The sequence below is a fragment of the Prunus dulcis genome, chromosome 2 (assembly GCF_902201215.1).
Source record: "Prunus dulcis chromosome 2, ALMONDv2, whole genome shotgun sequence".
NCBI lineage: Eukaryota > Viridiplantae > Streptophyta > Magnoliopsida > Rosales > Rosaceae > Prunus > Prunus dulcis.
Window position 1 is genome coordinate 10,755,440 of NC_047651.1, and position 13,666 is coordinate 10,769,105.

Consider the following 13,666-nt stretch of genomic DNA (forward strand, 5'->3'; position numbering starts at 1 on the left):
GCTTGGGTTAGGCACTGGAATGAAATTTTTTTTTTTTCCCCCCCTCGCCTCGGGCTCGGCTGGCCCGTTGGACTCGCTCTTAGCTTTTATAGGTGGAGATGCTCTAACAAGTTAAAAACCACATCTGATGTAGCAGCTATTCCGTGGAGCAGGTCCTATGTATAATGTACCTGTCTCTTCTCTCCTCACAGTGTGGGTTTTATGTTTGTGGGTCCCCTCGTTGTTTATAATTCGGCATTTGTAGTTATTGCGTTCGGTAATTTTTTGCTTTCTCCCTCTTCGTCTCCATCTGCAACAGTCCAAAGAAACTACTGAACCATCTGAGAGAGAGAAGCAATGGAGCCGGCGGATCAACCGTCGATAAAATTCGGGACCCAAGAGGCGCTCTCGCACGTGCGAGCCTTGACGGACGTGGGAGCAATGACGCGCCTCCTCCACGAGTGCATAGCCTACCAGCGATCCCTAGATCTGGACCTTGACAGCCTCCTCTCCCAGCGCACCGACCTCGACAAGCAGCTCCTCAGCCTCCACAGCTCCTCGCAGGTCCTCCACATCGTCAAGGCCGACTCGGATCACGTGCTCGCCAACGTCACCTCCACTTGCGACCTCGCCGACCAAGTCAGCGCCAAGGTCCGCGAGCTCGACCTCGCCCAGTCGCGCGTCAAGTCCACGCTCCTCCGCCTCGACGCCATTGTCGAGCGCGGCAACTGCATCGACGGCGTCAAGCAAGCCCTCGACGCCCAGGACTACGAGTCTGCCGCCAAGTACGTGCAGCGTTTCATTCAGATTGACTCCGAGTACAAGAACTCGGGCGGCTCCGAGCAGCGAGAGCAGCTCATGGAGTCGAAGCGGCAGCTCGAGTCGATCGTCAGGAGGAAGCTCTCTGAGGCCGTGGACCAGAGGGAGCATCCTACCGTGTTGAGATTTATCAGGCTTTACACTCCGCTGGGTTTGGAGACGGAGGGCTTGCAGGTTTACGTGGGTTATTTGAGGAAGGTAATTGGGATGAGATCCAGGCTTGAGTTTGAGCACTTGGTGGAGCTTATGGAGCAGAACAATCCGACTCAGGCGGTCAATTTTGTTGGGTGTTTGACCAATTTGTTCAAGGACATTGTTTTGGCTGTTGAAGATAACGATGAGATTCTGAGAGGCCTTTGTGGGGAAGATGGGGTTGTTTACGCCATTTGTGAGCTTCAGGAGGAGTGTGATACGAGGGGTAGTTTGATTTTGAAGAAGTACATGGAGTATAGGAGATTGCCCAAGTTGAGCTCGGAGATTAATTCCCAGAACAAGAATTTGCTTGATGTTGGTGGTGTTGGGTCCGAGGGGCCTGATCCTAGAGAGGTTGAGCTCTACTTGGAAGAGATACTGTCTTTGATGCAATTGGGTGAGGATTATACTGAGTTCATGGTGTCTAAGATCAAGGGATTGACGAATGTTGACCCGGATTTAGGACCAAGAGCCACTAAGGCTTTTAGGAGTGGAAGTTTTAGCAAGGTGGTTCAGGAAATTACTGGGTTTTATGTCATATTAGAGGGTTTCTTTGTGGTGGAGAATGTGAGGAAGGCTATAAGAATTGATGAGCATGTGCTTGACAGTCTCACGACTTCGATGGTCGATGATGTTTTCTATGTTTTGCAGAGTTGCTTAAGAAGGGCGATATCCACTTTGAATATCAGCTCTGTGATTGCTGTGTTGAGTGTCGCGAGTAGCTTGTTGAGCAATGAGTACCACGAGGCTTTGCAACAGAAGATGAGAGAGCTCAATCTTGGTGCAAAGCTGTTTTTGGGTGGTGTTGGTGTGCAAAAGACTGGGACGGAGATTGCCACTGTTTTGAATAATATGGATGTCAGTAGTGAGTATGTCCTCAAATTGAAGCACGAGATTGAGGAGCAATGCTTAGAGGTAATTGAAATGCTTTAGTTTACTCTGTGCTTTACTTTTCAAGATTTGTGACATGAATAACAGCTACACTGTTTAGGCAAGTCTTTGGCTTACATTTTAACTTGCTTTGTATTAGGTCGAAGCCCCAAAGTCGTCTTGCGTAATTAGTTTAACACAATCCTCCATTTAACTTGAGTTTGTCCCCCTCTAGTGATCAGATTTCCTATATTGTGAGATTTGTTTTCCAATGGCTTTGTCAATCTTTGCTAACATAATTAGAACCTACTGACTATAACACTTTATAGTGAGAACAGAACATTTGTCCCTAATACTAATAGGATGTGGAGCTTGATGTGGTGCAGACATAATTTTGAAGAGAAAGTGTGTGGTTTGTAGATGATCACCTGACAGTGCTGCTTAGTACTCTAACTAATATTTTTTTTAAAGATTGCTTTGCTAAATTTCATTTTGGTTGCTGCTGTTGCAGGCTTATTTATAGGGTGAAACTTTATAGTTTAAGGTTTCTTATCTGTTGTCCACTAGGTTGATGGATCATGCTGCTGTTGTGTTTTATTTATTGTGCATGATCTGTTGATGTAGCTGTTGCCTTTACTTTCTTAATCCTTGTTATTTTTCAATTTTTTTGGGTGATTTTTTCTTGTTTTTTTACCCAAATTCATGTGCATAGAAATGAACAGTCAAGAGAGCATTGTAACTCAGTGAGGCAGATTAACATTTCTCTAATCCAATCCCCATTTGTTACTTGTTGCCTATTGGTTATTAAATTCAGTAGATATGGAAGTAGTCATTAAGAGCTACATTTCATAAAAGGGCTTCAACTACATACTAAAAAGTTTTAGTTTCAATATGTCATGCTTGTGGTACCTTCTTGGCTGTAAACTCTAGCAAATGTTTATCCATCTTGGTAGGTCACATCTGCCTTGTTAGTTGCTTAATATGATGTTGTATACACTAGCAAATGCGCTGGCTATTAATGTTTGGGCTTTTTTTATTTCCATCTTGGTCTCTTGGGTTCATGCTAGATGTTATCATCTGATGTGATCATCCTTTTTGTTGGATTGTAATGTTTTTTTCCCTACATATTGTTTGCTTCTTTATAAAATGTAATTCCAATATCAGGTATTAACAAAAATGATATCATGTTTATCAGGTATTTCCTGCACCAGTTGATAGAGAAAAAGTTAAGTCCTGTCTGTCTGAATTAGGGGATATGAGCAACACATTCAAGCAAGCTTTGAATGCTGGCTTGGAACAACTTGTGGCAACAGTGGCACCCCGCCTCCGTCCGGTGCTAGATTATGTGGGGACCATCAGCTATGAGCTGACAGAGGCTCAATATGCTGACAATGAGGTTAATGACCCATGGGTCCAAAGGCTGCTTCATGCTGTTGAGACGAATGTAGCGTGGCTCCAGCCACTAATGACTGCCAACAATTATGACTCATTTGTACATTTGGTACTTGATTTCATTGTGAAGAGGCTTGAAGCAACTATGATCCAGAAGAGATTCAGTCAACTTGGAGGCCTTCAGCTGGACAGAGATGCTAGGGCATTGGTAAGCCACTTCTCTAGTATGACTCAAAGGACTGTTAGAGACAAGTTTGCTCGTCTCACTCAAATGGCAACAATCCTCAACTTAGAAAAGGTCTCGGAGATTTTAGATTTCTGGGGTGAGAACTCAGGACCTATGACCTGGAGACTGACGCCAGCCGAGGTCAGGCGAGTTTTGGGTCTGAGGGTTGATTTTAAACCTGAAGCAATTTCCGCTCTTAAGTTGTAATCCCCGTCTGAATTGACACTTACCCGTCACATTCTTCTGTTCTTTCTTCTTCATAATTATCATATCTTCATTCTTATTTTTACCATTTCTTATAATTTTCGTACCAGATTTTTGAGTACTATTTTACCCTGAACATGTACATAATTTTGGAACTCAATAGTGTAGAAGAGTACTGTTCGTGCTTCCATTGCCAGCCTTGTTAATTTTCGAAGTTTGAAATTTGTAAAGTTACTCTCGTACTTAGATTTGATGTAGGACTATATCGCCGGATTAAGCCGAATGTCAATTTCGTTAATCACGTTTAATTTTGACACAAACTCTTTATATATTTAATTTTTGATAAAAACAAGGAAATTTTTTAAAATGAGCGGTTAAATGACCAAAACTGAAACAACAAACCAACATGTTCCTGCTTACGGTAGATAAAGCTGATACCATCTTGTTAAGTGACAAAGTAAATGCTAGCAGTAACTAAAAATTTAACACCATGCATATATCTAGGAACAGAGAGCTAGCACACGTTGATTGCTAGAGATCCAACATAGATTAGACATGAGCAGTGCCCTGAGTGAACTTATATGATCTGCACATCGGTAGCTTCCATCAGGCCTGATTCCAAAACCTTTTGGATCAGCAAACACATTCTCGAGCAGCTGGCTGCGAGGTGGAAGCAGCCTCTCATCTGCGAACTCAACGGCATCCTCAACCAACTCATCGATCTTCTTATGTATGGCCTTCAACTCTTGTTCAGTGGCCAAATTGTTCTCAAGTATGTATTTTTTTTTAAGGCTGTGATGGGGTCACTGGCAGCAGTCATGTGCCTTCTCATCTGCCAAATTGGAACCAGTCATATTGGTTAATATTTAGCAACTTCGACTCAAGGGAATGAAATGATATGGATAACTAAGAAGTGAATATGCTGGCTGCAAAATGAGAAAATTATGCTCTCCAATAGAGCGGAGAGTTCTACATAATCCAACACAAGTAAATTAAATAAATCAGCATATCAGAAATGAAAAGATAAAAAACTAACACAGAAGAAACTATCCAATTCATACTTCATATAGTGGCTCAAGTCCATAATCCAACAAAACATTAAAAAAAATCATGATATTAAAACTCAATAGGTAAATCACAGAAGAAACTGTTGGCAGAAACAGAACCAAAAAGGAGCTGGAGACAGAAGCATAGACACATTTTAACTCGAAAAAGCCTAGGAGCAGAAGCATTAACATCTCTCCAAGAATTGAGTATGATGCATATGTTGGGTCAATCGAAGGGTGGTTATGAGAGTTGATTGGACTGGATCCATCCTTACTTTATTGAATCCCATCTCAGGTGGCCGAGTGATGCTTCCACGATGCAAACATGAGGTCACTGTTGGAATTAATGCACTTCCTTCATTCTCTAGAATATCTCTATTTATTGCAGCAGCTGTAGCTGTCCTTAATTAATTTGGTAGAGTTCCTATGCAATGTCTTTTAGGTTCTCTAGGAAGTATTCTCTAGAATATTTGTTCTCTTTTAAAAAAGCCTTTGAGCTTATCATTGTAAACACAAGCTAAGTGAATCAGAATACAAAGAGCTCTGCTGAAGCAACTCATATTTCCAGCACCTCATATTCCATCACAAAACCAACAACTGGTATCAAAGCAACGTTCGATCATATCTGGGCGTTGAAATCAATTCTAGAAGATGTCATCAGGAGCCAAAGAAGGTCCATCAGTTTCCTACTCTATTCTCCCAATCTTTGGAGGTGGAAATTATAATTTCTGGAAGGTGAAGATGAGAACTATACTGTTGTCAGAAGGTCTTTGGAGCTTCGTTGAAAGAGGGCTTCAAGAACCAGAGGATCTAAGTCAGCTTCCAGCAGCAGAAATAGAGAAGTTCGAAGCAGAAGTCATGAAAGATGCCAAGGCTCTCTCCAAGATTCAGAACGGAGTCACTTCAGACATTTTTCCAAGAATTACAAGAGCTAAAACAGCAAAAGAAGCCTGGGATACATTAGAAAAGGAGTTTCAAGGTGACAGCAAGGCCATAACAATCAAGCTACAGACTTTGCGCAGGGAGTTCTATAATATGAAGATGAAAGAATCTGAATGCATCCAAGATTATGCCTCCAGACTAGCTGAAGTTGTGAATCAAATGAGAACACTTGGTGAGGAGATATCTGACCAGAGGGTTGTTGAAAAAATATTGATCAGCTTGCCTGAAAAATATGATCCCATTGTTGCTGCTATTGAAGAGTGCAAGGACATCACCACCTTATCAATTGAACAATTGATGGGTTCTTTAAAGTCTCACGAGCAGAGAAGGTTGACACGAAATGATCAATCTGTTGAGAGTGCTTTCCAATCAAAACTAAGTTTCAAATCTCAAAAGTCCTCCAAGAAAGGCAATTCTAGAGATGACCAGCGAACGGGGGAGCAAAGAAGGTGGAAGAAAGGAGAATCCAGCAAAAGAGATGAATCCAAGAATGGGAAAAGTACGAATTCTGAAGATAATCAGCCTTCCTGCAGGATTTGTAACAAAACAAATCATGATACATCAAATTGTTGGAACCATGGAAAGCCAAAGTGCCATCATTGCAACAAATTTGGGCACGTTGAGAAGAACTGCAGATTCAAGAAAGCAAACCAAGCAAATTTTTCTGAAAGTAAGAATGATGATGATGGAAATGAAAACTTGTTCTCTACTTGTTTATCTGCCCTTGAGGAAAAAGAAAGCATCTGGTATCTTGACAGTGGATGCAGCAACCACATGTCAGGAAATGAAAATATTTTTCTTGATGTGGATACTTCAGCTACTCCAAATATCAAAATGGGTAATGGTGCTATTGTGGAGGCAAAAGGAAAAGGAAGAATTGCTGTCAAAACTAAGAAGGGGATGAAGCAGATTCATGATGTCTTGCTTGTTCCAAAACTAAGTCAAAATTTGCTTAGTGTTGGACAACTTGTGGAGAATGGCTATCGTCTTGTTTTTCAAGATGGTGCATGCATCATTTATGATAAAAATGCAGTTGAGATGGTGATTGCAAAGGTGAAAATGGAGAGGAATAGAAATTTCCCCATTGAATTTCAATATGCTGAAGTTGCTGCCATGAAAGCTGATGTTGTGCAGGACTCTTGGTTATGGCACAAGAGATTTTGTCATCTAAACTTCCAGGGGCTGAAGCTACTCCAGAAGAATAGTATGGTGAACGGGCTGCCGGAAATTAAAGAAACAACCGATGTATGTGAAGGGTGCATTATGGGCAAGCAACACCGTAATTCTTTTCCTCGACAAAGCACGTGGCGAGCAAAAGCACCACTGGAACTTATACACACTGATATCTGTGGCAAAATGCAAACTCCATCTTTAAGTCAATACAGGTATTTTCTCACCTTTATTGACGACTTTTCAAGGATGACTTGGGTTTATTTTTTGAAGGAAAAATCAGAAACTTTTGTTGTGTTCAAAAGATTCAAAGCATTAGTGGAGAAGCAAAGTGGCAGCACCATTAAAGTTATGCGAAGTGACAGAGGAGGTGAGTATACCTCTCAAGAATTTGAAGATTATTGCAAAGATGAAGGAATTTGGAAGCAATTGACAGCAAGCTATAGTCCCCAACAAAATGGGATCGCAGAGAGAAAAAATCGAACAATTGTTGAGATGGCTACTTCAATGATGAATGAGAAAGGACTACCCAAACGTTTTTGGGCAGAAGCTGTATTTACAGCAGTGTATATTCTCAACAGAAGTCCAACTAAAGTTGTCAAGAACAAGACTCCATTTGAAGCTTGGAGTGGTTTCAAGCCTTCGGTAAGACATCTCAAAATTTTTGGATGTATCTGTTATGCTCATATTCCTGCTGAAAAGAGAACTAAATTTGATGATAAAAGCCAAAAATGCATCTTTGTTGGATACAGTTCCAGCACCAAAGGCTACAGACTTTATAATGTTGAAACTAAGAAGTTAATTGTGAGTAGAGATGTTGTTTTTAATGAAAAAGCAAGATGGGATTGGAATGAAAATAAAGTGCAGGAAATGCCATATGCTTTAGTGCAAGAGCAAAGGGAGATTCTAGGAGAGCATCAAGAAGAAGAAGCCACTCCTCAAACACCAGCAGCTGCCGGAAACAATTCAAACGCTGAACCTGTTTCCCCAAATTATTCTTCATCAGAAAGTCCTCCACTAAGAACCAGAAGCTTGAATGATATTTATGAGACTTGCAACTTTTCTGGTATAGAACCAGAGAGCTTTGAAGAAGCCCAGAAGCATGAAGTATGGGTGAAAGCAATGAAGGATGAGATAAGAATGATCGAGAAAAATCAAACTTGGGAGCTTGTGGATCTTCCAAAAGACAGAGATGTGATTGGAGTCAAATGGATTTTCAAGACAAAGTTTAATCAAGATGGAGGCATTCAAAAGCACAAAGCAAGGCTCGTGGCTAGAGGTTTTACTCAAAAGCCAGGTATTGATTTTTTTGAAATTTTTGCTCCTGTCGCAAGACTTGAAACAATTAGAACTTTGATTGCTCTTGCTGCCCAAAAGAATTGGTTGATTTATCAGCTTGATGTGAAGTCAGCATTCTTGAATGGAGTGCTCAAAGAAGAGGTTTATGTTGAGCAACCCCAAGGTTTTCTTGTTGAGGGGGGAGAAGACAAAGTTTACAAGTTGAAAAAGGCTCTTTATGGGCTAAAGCAGGCGCCCCGAACTTGGTATGCTGAAATTGATAAGTATTTTTCACATAGTGGTTTTCAAAAGAGCCAAAGTGAGCCCACACTTTACATCCTAAAGAAGGGAGCTTCTATTCTTATTGTTTCATTGTATGTTGATGATTTGATCTTTACGGGCAATGATGAACACTTGATCCAACAGTTCAAGAAGGATATGATGAGCACCTATGAGATGAGTGATCTGGGATTACTTCATTATTTTTTGGGAATTGAAGTTTCTCAAACTGAAAATGGGATCTTCATTTCTCAAAAGAAATATGCTGAAAATATTCTCAAGAAGTTCAATTTGCTGGGCTGCAAATCAGTGGCTACTCCTTTGATAGCAAATGAGAAAATGAGGAAGTTTGATGGTGCAAAGAAGGCAGATGCTAAGAAGTACAGAAGTTTGGTCGGTAGTTTTTTGTATCTTACGGCAACTAGACCAGATATTATGTTTGCTGCAAGTTTACTTTCACGTTATATGCAAGAGCCAAGTCAGATTCATTTTAGAGCTGCAAAAAGGGTGTTGAGATACTTGCAAGGCACACTTGATTATGGAATTTTGTTGACAGCAGTAGAAAAATCAAGGCTTATTGGTTACACAGACAGTGATTGGGCAGGATGTCTTGACGATATGAAGAGCACGTCGGCCTATGTTTTTTCACTTGGTTCCGGCATATGTTCATGGGCATCAAAGAAGCAAAATGTGGTGGCACAATCTACTGCTGAAGCAGAGTACATTGCAGCAGCTAAGGCAGCATCACAAGCTGTATGGCTTAGAAGGATACTTGAAGACATTGGCGAAAAGCAAGAAGGTGGCACCAAATTATATTGTGACAACAAATCTGCCATTGCCATTAGGAAAAATCCAGTGAGTCATGATCGTACAAAGCACATTGCCATCAAGTACCATTTCATTCGAGAGTCAATTGAGAAAGGTGAAGTTGCACTTGAATACTGCAGGACAGAGGAGCAGTTGGCAGACATACTCACCAAGGCACTTCCACAAGAGAAGTTTTGCTATTTAAGAGAGCTCATTGGAGTTGTGAAGAAAGTCCATTAAGGGGGAGTGTTGGAATTAATGCACTTCCTTCATTCTCTAGAATATCTCTATTTATTGCAGCAGCTGTAGCTGTCCTTAATTAATTTGGTATAGTTCCTATGCAATGTCTTTTAGGTTCTCTAGGAAGTATTCTCTAGAATATTTGTTCTCTTTTAAAAAAGCCTTTGAGCTTATCATTGTAAACACAAGCTAAGTGAATCAGAATACAAAGAGCTCTGCTGAAGCAACTCATATTTCCAGCACCTCATATTCCATCACAAAACCAACAGTCACTGCTCCCTTCATACGTAAAGTTGTAGCCTCCTCTGTACCAACCACAAGAAGCCCATCTTGTACTGTTGTGGCTTGCCTTTCCACAGGTGTTGAAAGGACAACGCTGGCGGTCTGTAGACCCACTGATAAATCATGGACCAGAATTATGAGGGCCTCAGCTTCGAAGATATACAGTTCATCGATGAGAAGCTATATGCTGCAACCAAGAACACGTCGAAGTTTTTGATAGTGTTTCAGTTTGACACAAATAATCATGATCATTGTGGGAGCAAATTTCCCCACTAGAATATTCGCCCAATATTCCTTCGTCTTCTCCGCCTCTTTTTCTCCCTGCAAAAGATATCGGAGTAAAAGACCACACCCGGGGGGAGTTGGCCAAAGGCCCTCCGATGCCTAAGTTAGGTAGGGTAATTCAAAGAAAACCGGGTGGCCGGAGCCGTGTGTGGTGGCCGGAGCCTTGTGTGAGAGAGAGAAAGAGAGGAGGTTGCTAAGGTTTTTAAGAAATGACATATGCAGAGTTTGAGAAGGAATTCTGACGTACCTCATCCTTGTGCGTAACCAGGTATTTATAGTGGCCTTGGAGAGGTTGGTGGGGTTGGTGTAGTTGGTGAGGTTGGTGTGGTTGGTGTAGTTGGTAAGGTTGGTGTGGTTGGTGTAGTTGGTGAGGTTGGTGTGGTTGGTAGGGTTGGTGCATTTAGGGATTATGGATTTAACCAAATCCCTAATTAAATTGGGGATCAAGTAACCCCCAATTTGATTAGGTAATTCCCAATTAGGTTAGGTAACTCCTAATTAGGTCAAATAATTCCCAAATTGATTGGCCTAATTAATTGACCTAGGGTTTTGATTTAATTAAGTTCCCACAAATGCCCCCCAGCTTCTGCATGGCGCGTGGTGGCATGTAGGAGATGTAAATTATCCGTTGGGCTGTCCAGCTGTAACTGGGATTCCTTCGTGGACTTGGGCTCTCGCGTAGAGGAGGCTTTTTACTCGGGCTGTCCAGCTGTAACTAGGCTGGAGGGGCGCGATCTGCCGCTGGAGCAGGTGGCAGTTTGGGTCGTCTTTTTTGTGGCTGATCCAAATTGCTTCAATTCCTTCTTCTTTTTGTGCCATGAACTAGGATCAGTATGAGTCAAGGCGATCATGTGCGAAGCATGAACGTGTTGAAAGTCAGCGGCAGATAGGAAGAGAAGGTTGGCGACGGTCCGCTCGTTCTTCTCACCTACTGTGATGGTAAGTTGCATCCTTTTGATATGCTACAGTTGCCATGGAATTCTTTGTTGTGTATCTGACTAACTTCCATCTTCTGCTTGCAGAGAATGACATTTGCAAGAAACTTGATCTCAGCCCGAACATGACCAAGGTTCAGTAAGCTTTGAACATCCCTATCAGGTTCCTTGAATGGCGCTGGTTGCTGAGCAAACATCAAAAGGAGGTTGGTGGTCTGCCCCATGTCGGAGATGTTGGAAGATGGGAGCTGTATGGCTCGGGCCTAGATGATCTGCTAGTTGAGCAGGTGGAGTCCTCGACCGAACTTCCTCCTTCTGCCACTAGCAAGTCTTCTTTAATGGGGGGTCTAATGTGCTGAGAAGGTCCCCATGGGAGTTGCTCATTTTTCATCTGCTGAGATCAAGCGCCTCGTCAACGCGAACAACAAGAAAGTCAATAGCATGCATAATGTCTGGGATATTCTGCTCAAGTCTCTGCCCGAACTACCTAAGACCCGTGATCTGCCATGTAAGGAAGCTGCTGGGAAGCAAGGTTTGGGTTGTTTGTGCTGATCTGGGAATCAAGCTGAGATGACTGTACCTCTGCCTTGCAACCGCGAAGGTTTAGGTTGTCTGTGCTCCACGAACAGTCAAGTGCGGGGCTGACTCAATGTTGCAAGTTGCAGCCAAAAGAGCTAAAGAGTCGTCTGCTCGAGCAAAATGTCCTTCAGTTGCACGAATTGCCGGTCCAGGAGTTGGTGAAAGCTTTGCTGGTCAATTTTGGTACTTATGTTGAAGCCACGGAGGCGTCCAAGCATGAAATTTCTGCTAATGCATACAAGCTGGGATACTTGGACTGCAGGAACGGTGCTTTTCCTTGTTGCCCTCTCGAACATGAGGATGGTGAGTAGCTCTATCTCGACTTGCTGCTCAAAGTGAGCAGATCAATGCCGTGAATGTAGAAGCAGTTGAAGAGCAGGTCGCAGATGAAGCTGCAATGGAGGAAGACAACGCCAAAGGTGGTGCAGCTAATGAGGTTTAGGGCAGATGCGGAGGAGCAGGCAGCTGAGCAGATGGTGCTGGTTGAGCAAAATGAGGCTTATTTCTTGTTGAACTTGGCTGATTGGCCGCTTTGTTATAGAATTTTCAGTTGTCTTTCGAACTTCAATTCTCATTGTATCTTGTAAGTGTGCATCCGGAGACATAGCACTTGAAAGAGACTCCATTGAGTTTGTACTTGTGAAGTAGCTTGCCTGCAATGGAGAGAAGGCTCGTCGCCTGTGTGTGTATGTCAGGGACATAACGCATGAAAATGACTCCATTGAGTTTGTGCTCCGGAGCAGCTTGTTTGCAATGGAGGTAAGACTTGTTAGGAGCGTATGTCGGGGACATAGCTCTTAAAAAAGACTCCATTGAGTTCGTGCTCCGGGGAGCAGCTTGTCTGCAATGGAGGTAAGGCTTGTCGCCTACGAGCGTATGTCGGGGACATAGCTCTTAAAAAAGACTCCATTGAGTTCGTGCTCCGGGGAGCAGCTTGTCTGCAATGGAGGTAAGGCTTGTCGCCTGTGAGCGTATGTCGGGGACATAGCGCTTGAAAAAGACTCCATTGAGTTTGTGCTCTGGGAGCAGCTTGTCTGCAATGGAGGTAAGGCTTGTCGCCTATAGCGTATGTGGGGACATAGCGGAAAAAGACTCCATTGAGTTTGTGCTCCGGGGAGCAGCTTGTCTGCAATGGAGGTATGGCTTGCCGCCTGTGCGCGTATGTCGAGGACATAGCACTTGAAAAAGACTCCATTGAGTTTGTGCTCCGAGGAGCAGCTTGTCTGCAATGGAGGTATGGCTTGCCGCCTGCTTAGAGTCAAGCTGGTAAGCTGCCACTCGAACAATGGCCTTCTTGTTGTGGTAAGATGTGAGCTGCTGCTAGTGAGCTGCAACTCGAACAATGGCCTTCTTGTTGGGGCAAGATGTTAGCTGCTGCTCGAACAATGGCCTTCTTGTTGTGGTAAGATGTGAGTTGCTGCTCGAACAATGGCCTTCCTGTTGTGGTAAGATGTGAGCTCTGCAACAAAGTCTGCTAAGGCCTGGGCTTTTATAGCAGTCTTTGACCGGTAGAGGAGGTCGTATTGGCTTAGTTCTATTGCCCACTTCATGAGCCGCTGAGAAGCATCAGGGCTGTAGAGGATTGATCTCAAAGGAAAGTCAGTCATAACGACGACTCGGTGAGCTTGGTAATAAGGCCGCAGCTTTCGCGCGGAAACGACAAAGGCCAAAATGAGTTTCTCCAATTTTGGGTAGCGAGTCTCTGCATCGAGGAGAGCTTTTGACGTATAGAATATCGGATGTTGGGCCCCAAGTTCTTCTCAAATGAGAGCTGAGCTGATGGCCGAATTGGATACTGCCAGGTACACGAACAAGTCTTCACCAGAAACTGGTTTCGAGAGTAGGGGAGGTGAAGTGAGGTAGGTCTTTAGACTCTGAAAAGTTACTTCGCACTCCTCGTCCCACTTGTCTTTTTGCCCCTTCTTCAAAGCTTTGAAGAATGGTCTGCACTTGTCGGTAGACTTCGAGAGGAATCGGTTAAGGGCTGCTGCTCTGCCTGTCAGACTTTGTATTTCCTTCACTGTGGAAGGTGACTTCATCTCGAGTATGGCTTTAATTTGGCATGGGTGTGCCTCGATACCTCGTTGTGTGACTAAGTACCCAGGAATCGGCCGGATGATACACCGAATGTGCATTTACTT

The 13,666-nt window shown here is 43.0% G+C and overlaps 1 protein-coding gene across 1 annotated transcript; it reads left to right on the forward strand.

The window, feature by feature from the left end:
* The first annotated feature begins 201 nt into the window (after window positions 1–201).
* LOC117619026 (conserved oligomeric Golgi complex subunit 4-like) lies at window positions 202–3,870 on the forward strand. Its single transcript, XM_034348845.1, has 2 exons — window positions 202–1,905; window positions 3,056–3,870. Exons 1-2 carry the CDS (start codon window positions 337–339, stop codon window positions 3,683–3,685), a joined length of 2,199 nt encoding a protein of 732 aa, XP_034204736.1. The 5' UTR covers window positions 202–336; the 3' UTR covers window positions 3,686–3,870.
* The last annotated feature ends 9,796 nt before the right edge of the window (window positions 3,871–13,666 follow it).